Genomic DNA, 26,934 nt, shown 5'->3' with positions numbered 1-26,934 from the left:
ACAATTTTACCAACACCGCAATACTTGTACATGCATACTCACACCACACAGTCAATCTGTCACTATCCCCGGTCCGTGGTCTTTGTCTCACACTCCACCACTGAACTCCTGGGCGTCGGGCGCACGAATGCACCACCTCGACTCCCGACAAGACCAGTCCCGATCAGCGCACGTCCTCCGGTCAAGGGAAGTAAAAAATTCTTTTTTTTACTCACCAGTCCTTAGTGCAGGTTGGGAAGCATACGCTTCACCCGGATTCGTTCTGCGCGGGGGGTAGCCTACGCTAAACCCAGATTCGTTCTGCGCGGGGGGTAGCCTACGCTAAACCCAGATTCGTTCTGCGCGGGGTAAAGCCTAAGCTTTACCCATAAAAATACTTTCTGCACCCTCAAAGGAGATTTTTCTGTTTAAAAACACTAACCACCTCTAGGAATTTCAGTAACCACCTAGAGGACTTTTTTTCTAACACACTACCCACCTCTAGGACTTTCAGTGCCCACCTAGAGGACTTTTTCCAAGACAATAATACTCACCACCCCTAGGAATTTCAGAAACCGCGCGGCCGGGATGACCCTTCACCTAGGGGACTTTTCTTCATAAATAAACGGTCCGACTCTCTCTCGGGCTGCCAAGCCCACAATTTTGGTTGGCAAAGAGTTGTGAGACGCCGAGCAAATAAGAATTTAGCGTATTCAAATCCCTATCGGAGATCTTTTTTGAAAAAGGCGCCTCCGAGCCTGATTAGAAGTGGCCAGCCGTTCGGCGACCTCTCAATCCCTGCCAACAGGCGTGTCTCCACTCACTTCACATGTTCGGGGTCACCAAATCTGTTAGGACGGGGCTACCATCCCATGTTCGTTTAAAGGAGAGAGACACTGGATCTGATTCAAAATATAAGCTGGTTTAATGAGAGAGACGTACACAGAACATACAGTGAGATATTTACTCTTCACTGGAGAAGGCGCGTTCTGATCTATTGTTCTCTTTGTCTAGCTTTTAGCCCCTCACATCCCAGTGCTACATCCTTATTTGGTAAGAAGCGGTATTCTCTAATAGTATTGGTTCCAGAAGAGATAAGATTCAGTTACCTCAGTATGAGCTACGTGCAATCTAACACGGTTTCAATGTCCTGTTATCTGTTCACCCTCCCTGTGGCCCCATTATGCCATCAGTGTTTCAGTCTGTTCTTAGTGTAACATAATGGCTTACTGTTGTCTAGTGAAGCTAACAGTTTCCAGACTTGCTAGTACTACCTTATGTGAGCACTACCTAACAATAAGGTTTCTGAACACAACCTACCCTTAATAATGCTTCCTAACAATGCGCATGAACACCTAGATTTTCCATTTAAATAATAGTCTGTCTTTTTATTCTTCGTACCAAAGTGTATGAAGTCACACTGTTTTACATTTACCTCCCTCTGCCAAATGCTTGCTTTGTCACATACCCTGTCTATATGATCTTGTAGATTCCAATGTGTCCCCATCATAACATACCCTCCCACCCATTTTTGTGTCATCAGCAAATTTGGATACATTATTGTCAGCCACTTGTGCTAAGCCATTAATATACATCGTAAATAGTTGGGGCTTGAGGTCTGATTCTCATGGGTACTCTATTAGTTATGTTTTTCCATCCTGAAAAACATCCATTAATTTTAACTGTGTCTTCTATGTGTTAATCTTCAATTGTCCATCCATGCTGATATGTAACCCCCAATGACATGAGTTGATATCTTGTGTCGTCTTTCATGTGCCACTTAACTGAATGTCTACTGTAAAATTTGAATAAACAACACTACTTCTTCCCTTTATCAACTCATTTATTATATCCTCAAAACACATGATCAAATTAAAAATGATTTTCCTTTCACAAAACTATTTTGACCCTGTTGGAGTTTGTTAAGCTTTTCTCTATGTCCTGCTATTTCTTCTTTAGTGATGGGTTCTAGCATTTCCCCAGTGACAGATATTAGCAATTGCTATGTAACTTGATCAATGTCTCCACTATCTCTGAAACCACTTCTTTTAAAATCTTTTGGATCAGACCATCAGGTTTTGCATCTTATCTGCCTATATTGCCATTTCTTTTCAAATTCTTTATCGTACATAATTGAGACTGTGCCAAGAAAATTCCTTCCATTAGCACCTTGCTCATTTGTTATAGAGTCATAGTCATAGAGATGTACAGCACGCAAACAGACCCTTCGGTCCAACCCGTCCATGCCGACCAAATATCCCAACCTAATCTCGTCCCATTTGCCAGCAGTTGGTCCATATCCATCCCTCTAAACCCTTCCTATTCATATACCCATCAAGATACCTTTGAAATGTTGCAATTGTACCAGCCTCCACCACTTCCTCTGGCAGCTCATTCCATACAAGCACCATCCTCTGTGTGAAAAAGTTGCTTCTTAGGTCTCTTTTATATCTTTCCCCCTCACCCTAAACCTATGCCCTCTAGTTCTGGACTCCCCTACCCCAGGAAAAGACTTTGTCTATTTATCCTATCCACACCTCTCATGATTTTATAAACCTCAATGAGGTCACCCCTCAGCCTTCGACACTTCAGGGAGAACAGCCCCATGCTTGGGAAGTTTATGTAGTGCACTCCACTGTGAAGACCAATGCAAACTATTGATTTAAATTATCTGCATTTTATTGTTTCCCCATTATCAATTTCCCGATTGCATCTTCCAAGAGTCGTACACTTACTCTTGCTACTGTTTTTCTATTTGAACACCCTGAGATGCAATTGGGATCTTCACTTTATATTTCATAATCAATTTTCATTCCCTTTATTCCCAATACTCTAACTAGATTTTGCCGCGTTTTATATTTTAGTTTTTGAAATACCATCTTTGGCCATTTTTGTTAACCATTACTGGGGTTCATCCTTCCCATAGATTTTTTTTAATGACTGAATTACATTTTTGCTAAGCATTATGCAACATCTGCTTAAATATCTGCCACTGCTGATTTATTGACCTTCCTCCTTGTCCATTTTCCCATCTAACTTTAAACAATTCTTCTCTGTCATAGACTATATTTAAGTTGAGGATTCCGGTTTGAGAGCCAAGTTGCTGTCCTCAAACTAATTTTGAAATTCTACTATGTACCATGTTCTCCTTGAGGATGATTAACTACAAGATCTCTTTTTAATCCTACCTCATTACATATTACTGTATTCAAAATAATTGGACCCTGGGTAGGTTCTGCATCATACTGTTCTAGAAACAATCCCTAGTTCACTTGACAAATTTGTTTTCCATGTTACCCCTTCCTATTTAATTTCTGCAGTCAATACGCAGATTAATATCACCCATGACCATTCTAGTGCCTTTCTTATAGACTTACATTATTTCATAACTTTTATTTTGTCAGATAGTGGGACAACTTTTCAGAGGCTTATAGACAACTCCCAATGGTGACTTCTTTGCCTTGTTGTATTTTATTTCCACTCAAACTGATTTCACATTATGATCCAGTTTACTAATAAAAATACTCATGATCACACTAATATAACCTTTATTAACAAAGCTACCTGCCTCCTTTTCCTTTTTGACTATTCTTCTGGCACCTTTCATGTTAAGTTCTCCATTTGGTTATCCTGCAACCACATCTCCTTTATAACTATCAAGCCCTATTCTTTGATTTCTATCTGTATTATTAACTGACCCGTATTGTTTGCAAATTCTACAAGCATTCAGCTTCGATGTATTCACATTATAACTTACTCTGGTTCCAATTTTTGCTGCACACTTCTGTGCACGTTTTCCAGTTCTTTCTGTACACTTTGATTATCATTCACCTCTTCACTACCCTCCAACTCTGCTCTTTTTCTTTTTGATTTGTTCAACTTCTCTTCAATTCAACCCACCCTGCCTAATTATTTTAAAGTCCCAGCTACAACCCAAATTATGTGATCTACCAAACATTGCTCTGTCATGGTTTAAATGAAGGTGAACGTGAGGACTGCAGATGCTGGAGATCAGAGTCAAGATTAGAGTGGTGCTGGAAAAGCACAGGAGGTCAGACAGCATCCGAGGAGCAGGAAAATCCACGTTTCAGGCAAAAGCCAAAAATGAAGCCTGTCTCAAGGGAACAAATCTCACATCCCCAGTATTGTTGCCAATACCTCATTAAACAGAACACATATCACCCACTCTAATATCTGAAACATGCTTTGCCTCTCTAAGTTTATTTGTCCTATGTGAATTTGCTTTTTTAAAAAATTAACCTGTTTTTCTAATCAGCCTGTTCAGACATGTTATTATAGACCTCTGGAGTAGGTGAGACTTGAACCTGGGTCTGTCAGTCCAGGGGTGCGGACACTACTGCTGCACCACAAAAGTGCCCCATAATCTGCTCCTTGTTCAGGTGATGATTGCCACCTGACTTCTAATTTAGTTTTCAGCTGCTCATAATTCCTCCAAGAACACTTTCCTCGAATTATCTATGCCATTAGTACCCATGTGGATCATGATAATGAAATCCTCCCCCTCCCACTCCAACTTCCTCTCCAACCCAGAAGAGATGCCCTGAACCTTGGCACTAGGTAGGTATCAAAGCCTTTTGTACCCTTGACTTTTGCTGCAGACAACAATACCATTCTCCTAACTATGTGATCCCTGATTGCATTGATAATTTATTCAGCATATGGCGCTCTGAATCTCGACAGGTTATTCAGTCATTTTCCCTTCAGTCTGTGACCTCGTTCACACCCAAGAACAAGAACCTCATATCTATTTTAAAAGGATACTGCCTGTACTGCCCCAAAGCTAAATTCTGGATCCTCATACCTGCCATATTCCTAGTTGCAGCCTCCTATCCCTGACCACAGACCAAATTTAATGCAATTTATCTCAGGGGTGTGGCCCTTCCTGAAACAATGTCCTTAATGTGCCACTGTGTTCTCAAGATGCACTTACACTCATCATTGGGATATCTGGTCAGCATGGACTGAATGGTCTGTTTCCATGCTGTACATCTCTATGATTCTATGACTATGATGTTGCTCAGGCAGCCAATGTTTGTTGCACTGTGGTCCCTGTTAATTGCACCAATGTCCACCCTATCTCATGCACTGCAAATGCAACACATCACATGCCCAGCCATCTCCATTCTATTTATTTAATTAATTAGTTAAGTATCTTATAAATCAATTTCTTGACTGTACTGTTCCACTTAATAATGTCTCCTGATTTAAACAATTTGGCCAATCGAAGGAGATGGAACAAATATCCAGAAATCACCCATCTGCTTTCTTGTGATTTCACATTTAATCTCTGACAGATAGAAGCAGGTTGGATGCGCTCTATGCTGCTTATTTTTGTCACTGACAGCTGCTGTTCTTCTCACACGAGTCTCATCTTCAACTTGAAGCTGTCTCTTACACTGTTTCACAGCTGCAGAACCTGTTCTGCCTCCTGCTCTAATGAAGCTACTCTGTCAATTCCTTGTGAATCTTCTATTCCTGCTCTCACTCACTGCTCTGTTTTGTTGAAAAAGATATATCTGGAATTACATTATACTCCAGGATTAGAATAAAGAGCCCAAAAAGTCCGGAGTAACTTAAGAACCAACAGTTGTTGAAATAGTTGAAGTTTAGGAATAATTTGGATGAAGGATCTAAAACCAAATAATAAGGAATAGGATGGGCACGGGTTAAAAGATGTATTGTAGTTCATTCTCTTCATTGGGCATAAATTCCAACTTAGCAGCACATTCTGCAAAATAATTACTTTGGTACTTTGTCACTAGTATAACCACTGATAGTTACTTTGACCAGCATACATCCTTATTGACCTCTTCTGGAATTGAGCAGCAATGTAATGTTGCTGGAATTACCAATCCTGCCAAGGCCACCTACTTCCATTATATTTAGATCAGGCCATAAAGCTGTGGATAAGAATTATATGAAATCATCTGTTCAGTGTTTTTAAACGATCTCATAAATTGCAAAGGGACACAATATCGCAAATGTAAGATTGTAGGTTCGGCTAGAAATATCAAATTGCACTGTGGACCTGCCCTCAATATTTCATTAAGACCCATTAAATATGTTGTCCTGAGATAGCAATAAAGAAATGTGCATGAGCAGCAGTATAGCTTGTATGAAAACCAAAACCATAGAGTTCAGACAAGGCCAGACTTGAATAAAAGCAAAACTCTGTAGATGTTGAGTATTCTGTTTTTTTTTGTGATGAACATATTTGAACTCAGGTATATGAAATTGGCAGGATGAGGCTAATAATTCTTCCAAAATCAAAACTTGAACCTTTCATGTCCTGAAGTGCATGATAAACCCATTCATTAAATCAGAGCAAAAATAATGAGAATGGACCCTACAAAGTCATTGTTTGAATAGCATTTTTACTCCATTCATATCAGTTGCTTATTTATCCTTAGGCAGTTGATTAAGTACTCATCATTTTTTTGACAATTTGTTTCATTTTTCGACTGATTTCTTGGAACAGTTGTGCTGTGGTTCATCTTTTCTCGCTCCAGTCAGTTCTGAAGAAGAGTATCTAAACCTGAAATGTTAACTCTGCTTTCTCTCCGTATATGCAGCCAGAGATAGAATCCCTATAGTGTCGATGCAGGCCATTTGGCCCATTTGGTCCACACAAATCCTCCGAAGAGCATCGCACTCAGAACCACACCCCCATCTTATCCCTTTCACCCTGCAATTTCCAAAGCCAATCCACATAACCTGCACATCTTTGGATGGTGGGAGGTAACCAGAGTATCCTGAGGAAGCACGTGCAGACACTGGAAGAATGCACAAATTCCACACAGACAGCCCCTGAGGCTGGGACTGAACTCATGACCCTGGTGCCACAACCACTGTGCTGCCCTAATTTAGTGAGTTTATCCAGCACTTTATTTCAGATTTCTAGCATCTGTTGTATTTTCCTTTTATGATATACTAGAACCAGCGTAGAAAACAGAAGTTGCAGGTCTAGCATCATCTATGGAGAAAGAAACAAACACTATGAGTCTGCTATTATTTCTTTAGAACTGGTAATATGTTCTAGTCTAGTTCGAGAGGAGGAGCAGTGAAAAATAAAAGAGAGCAGTGGCGACTGAGAGGAGAGTGCATGTATGCCCTACTCAATGTAGTTCTCTTCAGTCAACTTTGATATGGAGTAATTTGCTCCAACAAAACTGAAGAAGTTTGATACCATCCAGAACAAAACAATCTGATTGGTAGGCATCAGGTCTACAAGCATCCACTGCCTCCACAGACGGATGCTCAGTAGCAACAATGTGAAGCATCGATAAAATGTACTGTAGAAATTCACCAAGACTTTTGAAACACCTTCCAAACCTGCAGCCTCTTGCATCCAGAAGGATAAGATCATGACCTGAAAGTTACATTCCAAGCAGCGCTTCATCCTCATTTAAAGTAAAAAATACTTTAAAACCTAGATGTTTTAAATTTTGAATAAGTGACATCAGTGCTTCTGAAGGGTTCAGCAATTAACTTGTAAATAGTTTTTCAGTTATAATGATTTCTTTGAAAATAACTTGTTAGAGATGAGTTTTCCAGAACTGATAGGTGGTTGTTTACATTCAGAGAATTCATTAGTGAGCAAGGTATATAGAGTAATACCCTAAGCTTTTTGATGGCGGTTTCTGGATTTGCTTTTCCAAGCTTGGGGGGAAACACCCATCCTGAAAATAAAAATGATTTAGTTTTAGCTTCATTTTGAGGTAAAAGTCATGGATAAAGAAAGCAGTACACCTGAGAAAGAGAAAATATAGTAAAACTAGATTGCTGGAGAATAAGAAGTTTAGTTGTTCCATTTCAGGAATATTTGGATAAAATCCTGATGATGGAGTGGGGGGGTTCACTTGAAGTCAAGAATATTTGAACTCAGGTGTATGAAATTGGCAGGATGAGGCTATCAGATTTTTCGGACTAGGAGTAGAAGTCACAATTAAATAAGGCAACAGAGATGTCTGAGAAGTGATTTTAGTTACACACAGGTGCTATCAATTCTAGAAGGAATGTAGACAAGTCCTGTGAGCCGGATGGGATTTATCTGAGGATTCTCTGGGAAGCTAGGGAGGAGATAGCAGAGACTTTGACTTTGATATTTGAGTCGTCATTGTCTACAGGTTTAGTACCTGAGGACTGGACGATTACAAATATTGTGCCCTTGTTCAAAAAGGGCAGCAGTGATGACTCAGGTATTTATAGACCAGTGAGCCTTACTTCTGTTGTAGGAAAGGTTTTGGAAAGGATTATGAGAGATAACATTTATAATCATCTAGCAAGCAACAATTTGACTTCAGATAGTCAACATGGTTTTGGCAACGGCAGGTCGTTTCTCACAAACCTCATTGAATTTTTTGAGAAGGTGACCAAGCATGTAGATGAGGGTAGGGCAGTTGATGTGGTATACTTGGACTTCAGTAAAGCCTTTGATAAGGTTCCACATGTAGGCTGATGGAGAAAATGCAGAGGCATGGAATTAAGGGTGATTGAACAGTTTGGATTAGAAACTGGCTTTCTGGAAGAAGGCAGCGAGTGGTGGTTGATGGAAAATATTCAGCCTGGACTCCAGTTACTAGTATGCCACAGGGATCTGTTTTGGGACCACTGCTGTTTGTCATTTTTATAAATGACTTAGACGCAGGCATAGGTGGATGGATTAGTAAATTTGCAGGCGACACTAAAGTTGGTGGAGTAGCGGACAGTTTGGAAGAATGTTACAGTTTGCAGGGGGACTTGGATAAACTGCAGAATTGGGCTGAGAGGTGGCAAATGGAGTTCAATGCAGCTAAATGTGAGGTGATGCACTTTGGGAAGAATAACAGGATGGCAGAGTACTTGGTTAATGGAAAGATTCTTGATAGTGTGGATGTGCAGTGGGATCTTGGAGTCCATGTGCATAGATCCCTGAAAGTTGCCACCCAGTTGGGTAGTGCTGTTAAGAAGGCATACGGTGTGTTAGGTTTCATTGGTAGAGGGATTGAGTTTGTAACCGCAATCATATGCTGCAACTATACAAAACATTGGAATATGGTGTAAGTTCTGGTCACCCCATTACAGAAAGGATATGGAAGCATTGGAAAAGGTGCAGAGGAGATTTACCAGGATGTTGCCTAGTCTGGAGGGAAGGTCTTATGAGGAAAGGCTGAGAGACTTGGGTCTGTTCTCATTGGAAAGAAGAAGGCTAAGGGAGATTCGATAGAGACATACAAGATGATCAGAGGATTAGATAGGGTAGTCAGAGAAAGACTTTTTCCTAGGTTGACGACGTCAGCTTGTACGAGAGGGCACAACTACAAATTGAGGGGTGATAGATTTAAGACAAAATTCAGAGGCAAGTTTTTTACGCAAAGAGTCGTCAGGCATGGAATGCCCTACCTGCTAAGGTAGTCAACTCAGTCACATTAGGGAGATTTAAACAATCCTTACATGGATGATTTTGGGATAGTGTAGGGGGACGAGCTGAGAATAGTTCACAGGTCAGCACAACATCAAGGGCCGAAGGGCCTGTTCTGCACTGTATTGTTCTATGTTCTCTGGTATGAGTACTGTACAAGGATGCTTTTGGAAAAGGGATATGTAAAGGGCTGTTTTGGGATTACAGAATCATATTCAAAATCTTTTGAGTTTCTACATTATTTAAATATGCAAAGAGTTGTTTGTTTTATTTTATCTTAATTTCTTTTGCTAAATAAACTTCTGTTTTGGTGTTAAATCTGCAGCATTGTGTGCATGTGTTTCAGCGAGAGACCACTGAGTTAAAAGCAAAAGGAACAAAATATGATTCATCAAACCAAGTTTCATTCGGGGATCAGACTTGTCCAGTAATAGCATCAGCTATGACTATATCAATATATAATTAAGCAGAGAATTATTATGCTCATAAATCAATGCCTAAACCATTAGAGGAGAAAACTGTAGACTTGCATTGGATTATTTCCCAGGACCATAGCACTTGAGATGAATGGCTATTGAGTTTCCATTGAAAATACTTTAAATGTTCTTGATATATAATCTTGGACTGCCTGGGCCTTGAAAAATTGGCTCTAAATCTACTGCAATTGCTGGATCATTCCAACCTTATTGTTGTTTGGTTTTGCGCTTGCAGACACTCATTCTGGTTCTGAGAGATGACAATAAATAATTCTCGTAACACCAGGGGTACTTCCCTGGGACCCCCCCTCACATTATTTGTACAGTTAAATCTGAAAACAGCGTGCAGGATTGCTGAAATTTATTTGGAGACCCCATCAATCCTGTCAGATTTTCTGGTGGCAAGAGAGAGGAAAAAAGAAAAATGAAGCATATGTAAGGTTTAGCAAAGTAAAGTCAGGCAAGGACCTTGAGAATATAAAGGAAGCTGAAAATAACTTATACAAGGAATTAAGAGGGCTAAAAGATACCATAAAATGTCTTTTGCAAGTAGGATGTATTAGAAGCAACAAAGCAATGTGAACTGTGTGTGTTGGAGATGTCAAATGGCCTGCTTATTTGTGGGCCAGTTGAGGTCCCTCAGTGGGCAACCAACCAGAAACATAGGAGGCCCAGACCAGATGTAAAGCCTGGCAGTAGAGATTAGCAGGGGGCGGGGGTCATGGCAAGGATGTGTTCGTTTGTTTTGCACTCCCTTCCAAATCGCTCACTATGGTGTCACTGCTAGGAGCAGAGAGCTATCAGTGTGGGGAACCAATTGACCTGAAACCAATTCCTTTTCCTTCAAAAGTTAATTCCTTGCCTGAGTGCCAAAGGGTCAGGGACCTCCCACCCAGTCCATTGTGCGCAACAGCCTCTAAAGAAAATCGCAGCATAAGTGTAGACTATGTAACCTTCATTTATCACATTCGTGAGGTAATGCTATTTCCTCATTCAAATAAGGTGGCTATTTTGTCAAACAAACATCAATCATGTGAGTACTGAACTGAAAAAAAGTAGCTAGGGAAAGGATAAGTCCACTCAACAATGTAAGGAGAAAATTTTTGTGTAGCCAGAAAATGTAGGTGGGGTTTTAACAAGTGCTCCACATCGGTATTCACCAAGGAGAAGGACGTGGAGGATTGTAAGGTTCAGGGAAGTATTTTTTAATATAGTCTGGGGGCCCTGGCTGACATTTTTGCATCATTGTTGGCAATGGGTGAGGTCTCGGAAGACTGGAAGGTAAAGACTGTTGTGCCCTTATTCAAGAAGAGCTGCAAAGAAAAACATGGGAATTATAGATCAGTAAGCCTAATACCTGTGATAGGTAAGTTACTTGAGAAGATTCCGAGAGATAAAATATCCATGCATTTGGAAAGACAGGGTTGGATTCAGAGTAGTCAGCATGATTTTATGTGTGGGAGATCATGCCTCACAAGTTTGTTCACGTTCTTTGATGAAGTGACCAGCAGGTTGATGAAGGCAGGGTGCTAGACAGATTGCATATGAATTTCAGTCAGACCGTTGAAAAACTTCACATGGTTGGTTGCTCTGAAAGATTACATCACATGGAATTGAGAGGGAACTGGCAAATTGGATACAAAATTGATTTGACGGTAGGAAGCAGAGGATAATAGTGGAAGGATGCTTCCTGTATATACTTCTAACTATGTTGTCTATACCTGACAGATGTTTCCTTCCTTTTCTTAACCAAACCTTCAATTTCTTTAGTCATTCAGTATTCCCTATGCCTACCAGCCTTTCCTTTCACACTAAGAGGAATATACTTTCTCTGGATTCTCGTTATTTTATTTCTGAAGGCTTCCCATTTTCCAGCCTTCCCTTTACCTGTGATCATCTGTCCCCAGTCAGCTTTTGAAAGTTCTTGCCTAATACCGTAAAAATTGGCCTTCCTCCAATTCAGAACTTCAACTTTTAGATCTGGTCTATCCTTTTCCATCACTATTTTAAATCTAATAGAGTTATGGTCGCTGGCCCCAAAGTGCACCCCAAAGTGCTCCCCCACTGACACCTCAGTCACCTGCCCTGCCTTATTTCCCAAGAGTAGGTCAGGCTTTGCACCTTCTGTAGTAGGTACATCCACATACTGAATCAGAAAATTTTCTTGTACACACTAAACAAATTTTTCTCCATCTAAACCCTTAACACTATGGCAGTCCCAGTCTGTGTTTGAAAAGTTAAAATCCCCCACCATAACCATCCTATTATTCTTACAGATAGCTGAGATCTCCTTACAAATTTGTTTCTAAATTTCCCTCTGACTATTAGGGGGTCTATAATACAATCCCAATAAGGTGATCATCCCTTTCTTATTTCTCAGTTCCACCCAAATAACTTCCCAGGATCTATGTCTGGGAATATCCTCCCTCAGTACAGCTGTAATGCTATCCCTTATCAAAAATGCAACTCCCCCTCCTCTTTGCCTCCCTTTCTATCCTTCCTGTAGCATTTGTATCCTGGAACATTAAGCTGCCAGTTTGGTCTATCCCTGAGCCATGTTTCAGTAATTGCAATGATATCCCAGTCCCATGTTTGTAACCATGCCCTGAGTTCATCTGCCTTCCCTGTTAGGCCCCTTGCATTGAAATAAATGCAGTTTTATTTATCAGTCCCACCTTGTTCTCTGCTATGTCCCTGCCTGCCCTGACTGTTTGACTTGCTTCTGTTCTCATCTGTTCCAGTCTCAAATTGATCTCTTTCCTCACTATCTCCCTGGATCCCCCCCCCCGCCACTTTCCTAGTTTAAATCCTCCCGAACAACTTGAGCTAATCTCTCTGCCAGTAAATTCATCCCCTTCAAATTTAGGTGCTATCCATCCTTCTTATACAGGTCACTTCTATCCCAAAAGAGATTCCAGTGATCCAAAATGTGAATCCTTCTCCCATACACCAGTTCTTCAGCCATGTATTCATCTGCTCTGTCCTCCTATTCCTGCCCTCACTAGCTCCTAGCACCAGGAGTAATCTAGATATTACTACTCTCGAGGACCTCCTTTTTAGATTCCTGCCTAACTCTCTGTAATCTCCCTTCAGAATCTCAACCTTTTCCCTTCCTATGTCATTGGTTCCAATGTAGACAATGACCTCTTGTTGGCCCCTCTCCCCCTTGAGAACATACTGCCCCCTCTCTGAGACATCCTTGATCCTGCCACCAGGGAAGCAACACACCATTCTGCTTTTTCGCAGCTGGCCACAGAAACGTCTGTCTGTACCTCGGACTAGAGAGTCCCCTAACACAATTGATCTCTTGGATCCCGACGTACCTCTCGTTGCATTAGAGCCAGTCTCGACAGCAAAAACTTGGCTGTTTATGCTATGTTTCCCTGTGAATCGATCACCCCCTACATTTTCCAAAACAGCATACTTGTTTGAAATGGGGATAGCCACAGGAGACTCCTGCAATAATTGCCCAACTCTCTTACCTTTCCTGGAGATAATCCCTCTATGTGACTGTATCTGCGACTTTTCCCCCTTCCGATAATTGCCATCCATCACATACTGTAGCTGTTGCAAATTCCTCATTACCTGTAATTGTCTCTCCAACCAATCCATTCGATCTGATAGGATTCGCAACCAACAGCATTTATTGCAGACATAATCCACAGAAACCCTTAAACTCTCAAAAAACGAGGGAAAGAAGCGGGATCCTTAATCAATGAGGCTGTCTCCATGTGGAACCGCAGGATTTGGGGAGATACTAACTCAATATTTTGTGTCAGTATTTACTGTGGAGAAGGATGTGGAAGATAGGGAACTTGGGAACTGAGTAGTGATGTCTTGGAAAGTGCTCATATTACAGAAGAGGTAGTGCTTAAAACACAAAAGTAGATAAATCCCCAAAATCTGATCAAGTATGGTCTAGAACTTCGTGGGAAACTAGGGAATAGATTGTTGGGCCCCATGCTGAGATATTTGTATCATTGATAAACATGGATGACGTGTCAGATGACTGGAGGGTGGCTAACATGGTGCCATTATTTAGGAAGGGTGGTAAGGAACAGCCAGGGAACTATAGACTGGTGAGCCTGATGTATGTGGTGGGTAAGTTCTTGGAGAGGATTCTGCAGGACAAGCTATACATACATTTGGAAAGGCAACATGACTTTGTGTGTGGGAAATCATTTCTCACGAACTTGATTAAGTTTTTTGCAGAGGTGACAAGATTGATGAGGGTAAAGCAAAGGATATTGTCTATCTAGACTTTAGTAAGGCACTTGACAAGGTTCTGCATGTTCGCAAAGTTAGATCGCATGGAATCCAGGGGTAGTGAACCAATTTGATGCAAAAACTGGTTTGAAGGTAAGAGTCAAAGGGTGGTGGTAGAGCATTGTTTTTTGAAGTGGAGGCCTGTGACCAGTGGTGTGGCTCAAGGATCAGTGATGCGTCCCTTGCTTCGTCATATAAATTATTTGGAATATGAATATAGGAAGTATGGTTAGTATATTTGTAGAAGACACCAAAATTGATGGTGTAGTGGACCGTGAAGAGGGTTAACTCAGATAAATGTATGATGTTGCATTTTGGCAAAGCAACCCAGGACAGGACTTGTATGGTTGGACACTGGGGAGTATTGAAAAGTGTGGTGTTGGAAAAGCACAGCAGGTCAGATAGCATCTGACGAGCAGGAGAGTTGAAAATTCAGGTATAAGCCTTTCAACAGTAATGCAGGGATGGGAAGGGGGCTGAGAGATAAATAGGAGGGTGGGTGTGGGGCTGAAGTGGGGGTAAAGGTAGCTGGGAACGTGGGGAGAGTGAAGCAGATGGGTGGGAGGGAGGATGGACAGGTGAAGAGGGTGGTGCCGATTGGGAGGGTTGGATCTGGGATGAGCTGGGGGGGGGTGGATATTTCAAAGTACTAGTTTGATGTCATGTCGTTGAGGGGTTCCAAGGTGGAAGATGAGGCGTTCTTTCTCCAGTTGTCAGGTGACTTGCATTTGGACATGGAGAAGGCCTAGGACTTGCATATCTTTGGTGGAATGGAAGAGGAGTTGAAGTCATCAGCCACATAGCAGTGGAGTTGTTTGGTGCACTCATCAATTTTACCTTCAGCAGTGGAGTGTGGTTAGCCACCATCAGGGCCACTACACAGGAAGTGAAAATACCTAGCATCATTCCCTGTAACTAATCCGTCTCCTTGATCTCACTTGGTCTTTTAGACTACAGGGGTTGTCACAACTTCACCTTTGCCAAATAATTTCCCGGGACTGTATCAAACCTGTCACAGGCAAACTATGGACAATCCCTATAACTATTCATCTGTTCCACTCCAGGCTTACGCAGTGCAATTGCTATATACTCCTTGCTGATACTTTTCAGTAATACCTTAGCATTAACTGCACTTGGCGAAAAAGCCATGCTTCCCACTAACCAAAGATTTTGGGTGGGCCTTGTATCCCTAAGTCTGACTATGGGTTTATCTTATTCACTGCTTTGCTTGATGTGCTGTTAATTAGCCACTTTCGGCACTGACTTGATTTTTTTCAGTAAATGCGAGGACAAATATTCTTTTGAACAACCAGCCTGAAGGTGTTCCATCTTGTTGCAATGGAATCGTTCAGACTTCTGGGCATTGCTCCAACTCTCAGCTCATTCCTTTCACCCTTCCATGTTGTATCATTGATTGATGGGAGAAGAGTTTCTCTGCAGTGAGAGCTTGTGGATAAGCTTTTAGTTATCAGCCACCTCAGGTGATTGTCTAGCTGTTGAATCATTGATTCTCCATTTGGTATCTTACTCATGTAAGGAGCAAAGTTTTAAGTTCCTTGAAGAGAATTACTTTCCTGAGCTTACTGTAAATGACAATATTCATTGATCAAGCTCAACTGTTTTACCTCGGTTCCCCTGGAGATTTTATCATTTCTGCCTGTAAGCCTTCAGGATTACTGTTGTATTGTCTTGGAATAGTTTCAGCATGATGAATTGTTTTGCTTATGATACTGTTTTGCTTAATGCCTTTTACCTGGCAACATGTCATTTATTTTAAAATTTAAGATATGTCTGTATGAGTCCACATAACTTAAAAGAAATAATATTTGGCTCACATATCTTCATCTTTCAATGCCTGAAAACAGATATAAACATTTTAAGATCTGCTTGTTTCATTGTATTCACGTTACTCAATCTGGATAAGGTACACTATATTCAAAAATAAACGGTCTGCTTGCAACCAATTCAGCAATCTTCAAATAGATTACTGTAGGCTACTAGAAAGGCAATTTGCTTATATAAAAATGTACACGAATGCAGAACTTACTGTTCTAGATCAAAAGTTGTTTGTGGCAAATCAGACCCCTCATCTACTTTGCCTCTTCCCCTCCTGGCTGACACTTTGATCCTCCCCTCTTGCCACTGAATGCATACGCCTGATTTCTCTCTTTCTGGCTGTTCCCATTTTTCCAATTCATCAGGTTCTAAATGCATTTCACCCTCTTTTAATCACACCCAATTCATAACAAGGGGAGGTCACGTTGACCCCTTTGATGAAATCTGATGGACACACTGGGCTTTTTCATCTTACAGGAAGCTGCTTGAGGATAGTGCTTGAAGTTCAAATCCTCTTTGCATCATGTTACTAGGGGTTTCTTAACTGGTGTCCATTGTTCATCATTACAATGCCTGTCATTTGCAGGAAAGAAAAACCTTGTTCTTTTTGGAACATTAGATTTTGACATGGGCTTTGGTTTAAGATTTCATTAGAAATATTTGATAGTGCAACACATTATTTCTGTAGAAGTTTGTAACACAAGCTGTGCATTGCTTCAAACAGGAAGCTGAATTTCATTTTTGTAAATTCTCTTGTATATTTTGAATATTTGTCATGATTATGATAGTGCTCTTAAATTAAATACATGATTGCTTTGTTTTGTTCTTTAATTGTAGATGAACAACAGAGACAACGAATATGGAAAGCTCTGCATGAAATTAGTTCTTTAACATGTGTAAAGTTTTATTATAGGCGAAATGAAGAAACTGCCTATATTAATGTTAGGTCAAAAGGCGGGTAAGTTGACAGGTGTGTAACTAATTTAATATTTCATTGAATGCACTCATACCTGTGATAGTTTAAAATGGCATATGTTTAGTTCAGCTGTATGGTAGGGCTAGAATATAAAGGGAAAATAAAACTAAATAGAGAATTTATTTGCTGATATCCAATGAATCAATACCTCCTTTCAACAGTGCAACAGGCATCAAATATAAAGCATTCTGGATATATCAAAAAGTTGAATGGATGAGCAACAATTGCTTTTTAATATGGAAATGTAGAATAATAAAACTAAGTAAGGAAAGTAATGATTGGCAATTTTTCCAACGTGGCTGTGTGGCACATGAACAGTCTGAGAAAATTAGTGAAAAGTGCATTGAGTTCAACAACACATTGTATGACAGTTCTAAATTATAGGTAGAGGGTGGCATTATGGCTCAGTGGTTAGCACTGCTGCCTCATTGTACGAGAGACTCGGGTTTAATTCCACTTTCAGGCTGGGTGGAGTTTGCACATTTTGCCAGAGTCTGCATAGGTTTCCTCCGGGTGCTTTTTCCTCGGCCAGTCCAAAGATGTGCAGGTTAGGAGGATTGGCCACGCTAAATTGTCCATAGTGTCCAGGGATGTGCAGACTAGGTGGGTTAAATGCATGGTTATGGGAATAGGGAAGGGGGGATAGGTCTGGATGGAATGTTCAGAGGTTGGTGTAGACTAGATGGGCTGAATGGCCTGCTTCTACACTACAAGGATTCTATGAACTAACCAGAGGGATGCATGAAATATCTAAAGATGTGATAAAAGTAATTTTGACATCTTGTATTTGTGTAAACATATGCTAGTCAATCAACAATCCATCTTGCCTTTCTTGTGGTCAAATAGCAGTTGAACTGAAGTTAAAAAAAGTTCCAAAACACTTGAGCTAAAGGCAGGTATCTGAAGTTATGCCACAAATCAGCTATGATCTCATTTAAAGGTGGAGCAGGGTCAAGGGACTGAATGACTTACTCTTGTTCGTATCTTCTAGTGGGTTGCAAATGGCATGAAAGAGTTACCAATCTTGAGGAATTTCACATCTGTTAGTTGCATGGACAGTGCAACATATTGAAGCAAAGAGTGAACAGTGGCAGCAGCATACATACCTGCAAGACACTGCCGCAATTGACAAAAGCTTCCACAGTAGGACCTTCCAAACATGAATTATCTAGAAGAGAATGACATAAGATCCATGGGAACATCTACAAGTTCCTCTCCAAGCCGCACACTATCCGACATTGGACCTCAGTTTATTTACTGTCCCTGTGTCAAAATCCAGGACCTCTGTCTAAACACTGGGTTTTCATACATTCCAATCACTGCAGTGGTTTGAGATATAATTTCACCACCACCTTTTTAGGGATGGGTAGTAAATACTGGCCTAGCCAATGATGTCCATTTCCCATGAGCAAGTAAAGAAAAATGCTGAGTGGACTCGCTCATAGTGTCTTAGTTGTATTTTTGTTAATATGGTAATTTATAATCAAGGTCAACCATGGATTATCTGTCAGTATGTGTTTAGTTTATTCTCATTTTGGTTTAATTGTATTGGAATAATCATTGGGACTTAACCAATAAAACCAAACAAATTTGTTCAGTAGCATTTAGCAGGATTCAGATTTCAGATAATTATTTTAAATCAGAGTATTTCTTCTATACTATTTTAAATAAAATCAGCAATTGCACGTTATTTCATGCTACAAGCGCACCTTTTAGTGTAAATAATTGTAACATCAAACACCAAAGTGGCTTACGGTTCTTTGTTCTTAAAACCGTTTTTAAACGCTAGCATGTAGTTTGGTATTGATTAGTTCTTCCAGTAACAATGCTTGAAGTTTCCAATGGCCAGATAATGATTTCTGCAGAATCCCCTTTAAAGGAAACATTGAAGGAATTTCCTGGGAAATTTCCTGGAATCTTTTAAAGTCGCCATTTAAATCAACATTGAGGCTCTGCTGAAATTATAAATAATTACTTAGGAAAAAGTTACACCTTATTTATTCAATGATTTAATTGATCCTGAGATTGTCAAGTTCGATAAACTACCTAAAGAAAATTCATGTCATCCGGCAGCATCAAAGACTGCGTAATCCCAATTTTGCTTTTACTCATTCATGGGATACGGAGGTTTATTGCCCATCCCTAATTGTCTTAGTTCATCACCTTTATCTTCTTGAACCTCTGCAGTCATTAGGGTATTGTTCAGAAGGTAGGTCCAGAATTTTGACTCAGTGGTGAAAGACAAGAGATTGAATGTGATTTGGAGGGATCCTTGCACTGAGTGGTGCTTCCATGCACAGGATCTCCTTACCTTTCCAGATAGTGGTTTCAGGTTTAGAAGATGCTTTTGAAGGAGCCTTAGAAGTAGCTTCAATGTATCTTGTGAATAGTACCACACTTCTGTATGGTGTTGAAGGGATCAAATGTTGAATGTGGTAGATGGGGTGCCAATCAAGATGGTTGCTTTGTTCTCATGTTGGTGGACAATTACATGGAAAAGTTTAGAAGGTTAAGGGCCAGGTGCACGGAAATAGGATTAATGTGGATGGACATTTTGATCGATATGGACCAGTTTGGGTAAAGGGCCTGTCTACATGCTGTAGGATTCTATGACTCACAGTTTCCTCTGCAAAGCAGCATGCTGAATATTTTTACTGTTATAAAAGTCATTTTTACTGTTATTGCTTCCAAAACAGACGACTTCAAATTTATCAACATTGTACTCCATCTGCCAGACCTTTGCCCACTTTTTAAATCTATCTATGTCCCCTTGCAAACTTTGAGTCCTGTGCACACTTTGCTCTACCACTTAGAGTCATCTGCAAACTTTGACACCCTACACATGGTCCCCAACTCCAAATTATCTATGTAAATTGTAAATGTTTGCAGTCCCAACACTGATCCTGAGGCACACCACTAGTCACTGATAGCCAACTAGAAAAGCACTCACTTATCCCCACTTTGCTTGGAATGTCTTATCTTTCCTGTTGTCACCTTTCTCAATAGAGCTAGATTTATTTTCATTTTCAAAATTCCTGTCTCTCCAACTATTCAGGAAGTTTCCAAATGGGGGCCTGTTACTCATGTTTGTTGTTCAAGTAATAACCAACTGCCAATACTGAGGCTTCCTTTGTTTTGAGAATTTTGTGATCATCCACGTGAGATTTTATTCTCAAAGGGACACTACTGTGAATTCATCCATCAGAATATCCCTATGGTGATCAAAATGTTTTCCACTTTTCATTGCCCAGCAACGCCATTTCCACTTCTAAAATTCCACATAGATTGGCCTTGTTTCCTTTTCAAATTTCTGTCTGTAGGCCTTTAGTACCACCCTATTGGCATTGAGAACAACAATTCACTGTGTCGTAGTCAGCTGATTGTTCATAGAGTCATAGAAATCTGTAGCACAGAAAAAGGCCCTTCGGTCTATTGTGCCCACACTAGAGTAATAGACCTGTGCAGCATGGAAACAGACTCTTCAGTCCAATTCCTCCATGCCAACCAGATATCCTAAACTAATCTAGTCCCATTTGCTAGCATTTGGCCCATATCCCTCTAAACCCTTCTAATTCATATACCCATCCAGATGTCATTAAACGGTGTCATTGTACCAACCTCCACCACTTCCTCTGGCAGCTCATTCCATACATGCACCACCCGTCTAGTTTTGGACTCCACTATCTGAGGAAGAGACCTTGGATATTCATCCTATTCATGCCCTTCATGATTTTATAAATTTCTATAAGGTCAGCCCTCAGCCTCTGACACTCCATGGAAAATCGCTGCAATCTATTCAGCCTCTGCCTGTGGCTGAAGCCCTCCAACCTTGGCAACATTCTTGTCTGTCTTTTCTGAACAGCCTTCCTAGAGCAAGGAGACCAGAATTGCACATAGTCTTCCAAACATGGCCTGAACAATGTCCTGTACAGCTACAACGTGACCTCCCAAATCCTATACCTTTATGCTGTGACCAATAAAGGAAAACATACCAAACACCTGTGATTCTATTTTCAAGAAGCTATTAACCTGCACTGCAAGGTTTTTGTTCAGCAACACTCGCCAGGACCTTACCATTATGTGATAAGTCGTGCCCTGATTTGCCTTTCCAAAATGCAGCATCTCACATTTATGTCAATTAACCTCCATCTGCCACTCCTCAGTCCATTTGATCAAGGTCTTGTTGGACTTGAGGTAGCCTTCTACTACACCTCCAGTTTATGTAATCTGCAAACTTACTAACCATACCTTTAATGTTCAAATCCAAATCATTTATATAAAGAATATCAGAACTGGTCTCTCCACCTATCAATTGCAACAGTCTGATCCTCATAGCTATGTAACATATGGCAAGGAGAAGTACCTGATTCCTCATTACTTTCTGTCACTCATTTTGAATTCTGCAAATTTGTAATCCATATAAAGCAACCTTGAAGAATATACCTGAATGGGCTTGTACCCATACTGGAAAAAATATTCATTTACCAATAACTTTTCTTAGGGTCCTTTATACCCCTCTCATTTGCAATAAAATATGTCTGTAAAATATGATTGCAATTGATTTCCAATAACATTATGTATTAAGTGTCCCAATTGTGTGAATTGCAAATGCATCAATTTTCCAAGTAGACTAGCTGTGTTATTTTTAATGCCAGTTTCATGGCATTTTTTTTTCTGTCATTGGCCTACTTACCTATATTCTGCTAGATACTACATTGTGCTAATAAAATGATTCTTGTTATTTTATAGAGGAATGATTGCTCTTTTCAAGGTGCTATCATCCCACAAATCTGAAACTGGTGAAACTTAAACTCCTGAATTCTCTTATGATCCTTATTTAGAAACCAGGATGCATTTTAGCCAGTCTATGCCTTATCTACAGTTTGAGGAATTCATCCACTGTAATACCATACAATTGAAAGATTCTAGCACAATACATTCCTCACAGGACTTAATGTCCTTTCTTTGATCCATTTTCTTTTTTATCTGAGTTTGTTGGTCAAAGTATTTGAAAAGTATTTGGGACAGTTCATGGCACACTGGCATTTTGAGTCACATCTGAAATATTGTATTCTGGATTACAAATAATTCAGTTCTACCCCACACAAACAAAATGTGAATGATCACCTAAGTACTGTAACTTCGTGTGCCACCCACAATATCTCCCAATCATATCTGAGTCGTATCACAATTTAACAAACAGTCATTCTTTGGGAGTTGGAGGTTCAGACTCACCACTTCTGTTACAGAATTCAGTTTTTAATGCAAAAACATTTTGGAAATCCTTCAGCCTTAGCCTTAGTGTGAACTGTCTGTGCTAACTTCTCTAGATCTACTTCCAGAGCCTGAGTTAAGGAAGACATGTTAAACCCTTCTTTTGGGCTGTTTTAATTTTTAAAATTGTTTCAGTTGCCCTAACTCCCACTTGTGGGAATACTGTGATCTCTCGTGATGGACTTTATTTAGCCATGGCTCTGTCAGTACACAGTGTAAAAATATCCAGAATCAATTTCTGCAACTATTGTCTCTCTAATATAAACTGCACTTTACATTCAATTATAGGTGTATCTATGACTTTCACTTCTGCAAAATAATTCCCTTAAAATAAAACTTTCCCAATTACTACTAGTCCAGACAAATCACACTGCAGTGAAATTTATACCTTTTAACTGGGATATACTCTCCATTTTTCCAATGTACCAACACTGGTTTTCATTGAAAAGTGCAGGGAAAACTGAATCCTTCTCAGAGAGAGTTTGAGTAATTGCTGTATCTCTTGGAATAGTTGTGAGTTTTGAAGCAAGAAAGTGTTATCTTCCCTTTTTGTAAAAGTTGTTGATCTCAACCACTTTGTATATTTGTCCTGCACTCAGTACTGTACCTCCAGTCTGTTATTTGTAGTAAAAGCTACAATCTGAACTTAACTTCCCTTTCCATACTCATTTATGCTTGCAATTAAAGGCATTCTCAAGTCAGATGTTCAGAAAATCAAAAATCTCTGTACTGGCTAAAAGAAATTTACAAACACACTTCAACGGAGTGTTTAGTTCTTACAGAAGATTTACAGCAGTGTGTTTTTAAATTCTAAGAGAATAATCTCAAATTTTCAAATGATCATATCCACCTGCCAAAATTATCTTCTTTCATTCTCTTGAATTTGATACAGGGGTTTTCTGATCTGCAAGTGTCTGACTTATGAACCTAATCTCATATCTTTAAAGATCCGATATTTCCTTTGTATACGAATGGTTACTTTATTGTTTGGCATGGTGTTTCACCTTCCATATGAAATAACTAGAGGCTGGTATCCTACCACCAAGTCACACTTTACTTATACATGAATAGGAATGGTTTGGAGAAATATGGGCTGGGTGCTGGCAGGTGTGACTAGATTGGGTTGGGATATCTGGTAGGCATGGACGGGTTGGACTGAAGGGTCTGTTTCCATGCTGTACATCTCTATGACTCTATGACTTGTCCTTGACTCTGATACTGCTTGTTCAGAGTCAGTTCTCAGAAAGCCATAATCTCAGACATTGCTCTTATTGTCAGCTAGCCCAGGCTGTCTGATTGGGGCTGTTAATCTTGTCCAATCAGGGGACTTATTTTCTGTGATATCCACCTGGATGACCTCATTGCAATCACTACATATCTCTCGAGTCTGAGGGCATAGACTGGCCCTTTTCTTGGAATCACTCCTGGGTAAATGTATTATTGGGTCAGGTTCCTCTGATTTGGCATCCACTATGGGACTGTGCAACACACAGGAGCTTGCCTCTTTTAAGAAGCACCTTTTCTAGCAGAGAAGACATTGTGGCATATACATATGTCATGTTGATGTTTGATTCAGAGGGCCAGTCAACACTGACAGCATGAACCCATGGCCTCTAGCAGCCTTTCCAAATGTTCCAAGAAACCAGGACACATTTTGCTCTCACACTGTTTGCAAATTTGCAGCTTTCAATATGGTTCACATGCTTGTTGAGGACCAATCACACTTACCCAAACTATGCATCACTGGTCCTGACCTTGCATTGACCATAGCTATTACAATTTCAGTGATTGATAAACCAAACTTCATTACTGTATCAAACTGTCTCTTGCTGGAGTCTAGTGTCTGGCATTGGCATTCCTGATTCTGTTTCGACCTCTCCACCAAGCCTGGAAAGATCAGAGTTAACCCAGTGCGGAATGTTATCCTATTAGCAAATTTGCCAGTGCTATCCCTGTACATAGGAACCTCAATTATCCAAGTAACACAGGCAGACGGTATTTTGTTTGGTTAATCAAATTCCGGATAATCAAATGCCAGATAACGTGGTTTAGCCGGGCGTTGGGACCTTATGATCTTGCCGGATAATCCGATATTCGGATAATCAAATGCAGGATAATCAAGGTTCCTCTGTAGTTACATGTGGGATGGACCTATAATCAAATAAGAACCATGACAGCTTGGTATTAGTTGGTATGTAGTATCAAGGCTATTCTGCAAGTCAGCCTTCAAAGTTTAGACTGCTCTTTTTGCCAGACCATTGGATGATGTGTGGTGTTGAGCTATCCTTATGTTGAATCCCATTCAACTTTGGTAAATATCCAAATTTTCTGCTGTAAATAATGGCCAGTTATCTGTGACTAAAACTTCCAGGACTCAGTATATTGAAAAAGACACAGGCAGTTTTTTTATCATCTCTGTGTTTTACAAACAAATTCTGTGCTCATCCAATCACCTTGAGTGAATGTCTACAGTGACTAAGAATATTCATTCCATGAAAGGACCCTCATAGTTGACGTGCAACCAAATCCATGGTTAGCTCACAGATGTGGGAGAGCTGTTGGTGGTATTTGTTGGCACCCTGAGCACTGCCACACCATGAATATGTCTGCATCCAGGTCTGGCCAGACTTAACCTCTCAATATCTTCATTTTGGAGAACCCTGAATGGCACTGGTGAGCCAGTAGTTGGAGGCAACCTTTGCTCAGGCCAATTATTCTGGCTTCCTGTAACAATATAGACGGACAGGAGGCTAGAAGAACACAGCAGGCCAGGCAGCGTCACGACATGGGGAAATCCTTATTTTTGGTATAACCTTTCTTCAAGAATGGAGGTGGGGGTAGGGGGGCTGCAGGTAAAGTTGGTGGGTTGGGTTATGGGTGGGGAGAGGAGTGGAATTGTGAGCTAGTGCTGGGTGAATACAGATGGTGGTATGGCCTGGTTGGTCGATGGGAGGAGTAAATCTGGTTGGTAACTGGAAGAAAGGGTCAGTAAAAGGAATGGATGGGAGATAGCAGGGCTGGAAAGGGTGCTGAAGGAGGGTTGGAAAGATTATTTGAAATTGGGGAATTCTGTATGAGGTCATCTGGACTGTAGGCTGCCCAGGCGTGAGATATGGTGTTGTTCCTCCAGTTTGCCATCTGACTCACTATGGCAATGGAGGAAGCCAGGAATAGACATGTCAGAGGGTGTGGGAAGGGAAATTGAGATGAGCGTTGACTGGGAAGTCAGACTGGCCCTTACAGGTCTGGCTGAGATGCTCAGCAAAATGTCCCTTTAGTTTACATTTGGTTTCGCCAGTGGAGCGAAGATCATATCAGGATGCAGTAAACTATGTTGGAGGAGAGGCACGTGAACTTGTTTCACCTGGATGGCAGTTTGGGGCCCTGAATGGAGATGAGGGAGGTGGTGTGGCTACAGGTTTTGCATCTTCTATAGTCGCAGGGGATTCCAGTAACCAACTGGATTCATTCCACCATTGACTAATCAGGTTGAACCCACACCTGAATGCACCTATCACTACCTCACTATTCTGCTCCTCTCCCTACTCAACCCTTGCACCCCTCCCCCTTTTACTGCAGCTCTCCCTTCCCACACCTCCATTCCTGGCAGAGAGTTACACCTGAAATGTTGACTTCGCCACCTCCTGATGCTGCTTGGCTTGCTGTGTTAATCCAGCCTCCTGCTTGTTTTCTTTGGAGTCCAGCATCTGGGGTTTGTCTCCTGTAATAATATGCTGTCCTCTGTGAGCTGGTCTGTCTGGGTCCAAGAAGATTTCAGTTCTAGTTGTGACTGCCCTTTGGTTTCCCCAACACCATCTTTTTCAGTTTTGACAGAAATGGATTTTTCTGCGTCCAAAATCTAATATTGTCAACTGTGACTGGGAGTGGGTCCAGAAAATTTAATACCATTATAGACTGTTCCATCAAGGATACCACCTACTATATCTGCTAATGGGAGGTGGTTCAATGCATCCATGTTCTTTACTTGGCCTCTGGATAGTGTTCTAACCTGTAACAATAAGCACTTAGTATTAGTGCCCACTGCTGAATGTGGCCCAAACCCATGGGCAGCACTGACCTGTCTTTTTTCAGTATGCCATAAAGGGTTTTCTGGTGTTGTGGTTCTGTTCGCCGAGCTGGGAATTTGTGTTGCAGACATTTCGTCCCCAGTCTAGGTGACATCTTTAGTGCTTGGGAGCCTCCTGTGAAGCGCCACTGTGATGTTTCCTCTGGCATTTATAATGATTTGTATCTGCCGCTTCCGGTTGTCAGTTCCAGCTGTCCGCTGCAGTGGCCTGTATATTGAGTCCAGGTCGATGTGCTTATTGATTGAATCTGTGGATGAGTGCCATGCCTCTAGGAATTCCCTGGTTGTTCTCTGTTTGGCTTGTCCTATAATAGTAGTGTTGTCCCAGTCGAATTCATGTTGCTTGTCATCTGAGTGTGTGGCTACTAAGGATAACTGGTCGTGTCGTTTCATGGATAGTTGGTGTTCATGGATGCGGATCGTTAGCTGTCTTTCTGTTTGTCCTATGTAGTGTTTTGTGCAGTCCTTGCATGGGATTTTGTACACTACATTGGTTTTGCTCATGCTGGGTATTGGGTCCTTTGTCCTCGTGAGTTGTTGTCTGAGAGTGACTGTTGGTTTGTGTGCTGTTGTGAGTCCCAGTAGTCTGGCTGTCAGTCCAGAAATGTTTTTGATGTAT

General features: G+C 40.8%; 1 protein-coding gene across 1 annotated transcript in view; it reads left to right on the top strand.

The window, feature by feature from the left end:
* The first annotated feature begins 11,130 nt into the window (after positions 1-11,130).
* Positions 11,131-26,934, top strand: part of LOC132824535 (high choriolytic enzyme 1-like) — a 58,504-nt gene continuing 42,700 nt past the window's right edge. The window contains exons 1-2 of the mRNA XM_060839168.1: positions 11,131-11,242; positions 16,816-16,936. Of these exons, the coding sequence (XP_060695151.1) occupies positions 11,131-11,242; positions 16,816-16,936 (233 nt within the window). The remainder of the gene's footprint in view (positions 11,243-16,815; positions 16,937-26,934) is intronic.

Source organism: Hemiscyllium ocellatum, chromosome 18, assembly GCF_020745735.1.
Source record: "Hemiscyllium ocellatum isolate sHemOce1 chromosome 18, sHemOce1.pat.X.cur, whole genome shotgun sequence".
In the NCBI taxonomy this organism is placed as follows: Eukaryota; Metazoa; Chordata; class Chondrichthyes; order Orectolobiformes; family Hemiscylliidae; genus Hemiscyllium; species Hemiscyllium ocellatum.
The sequence above is the reverse complement of the archived record's forward strand: the minus strand, read 5'-3'. Positions and strand labels throughout refer to the sequence as shown.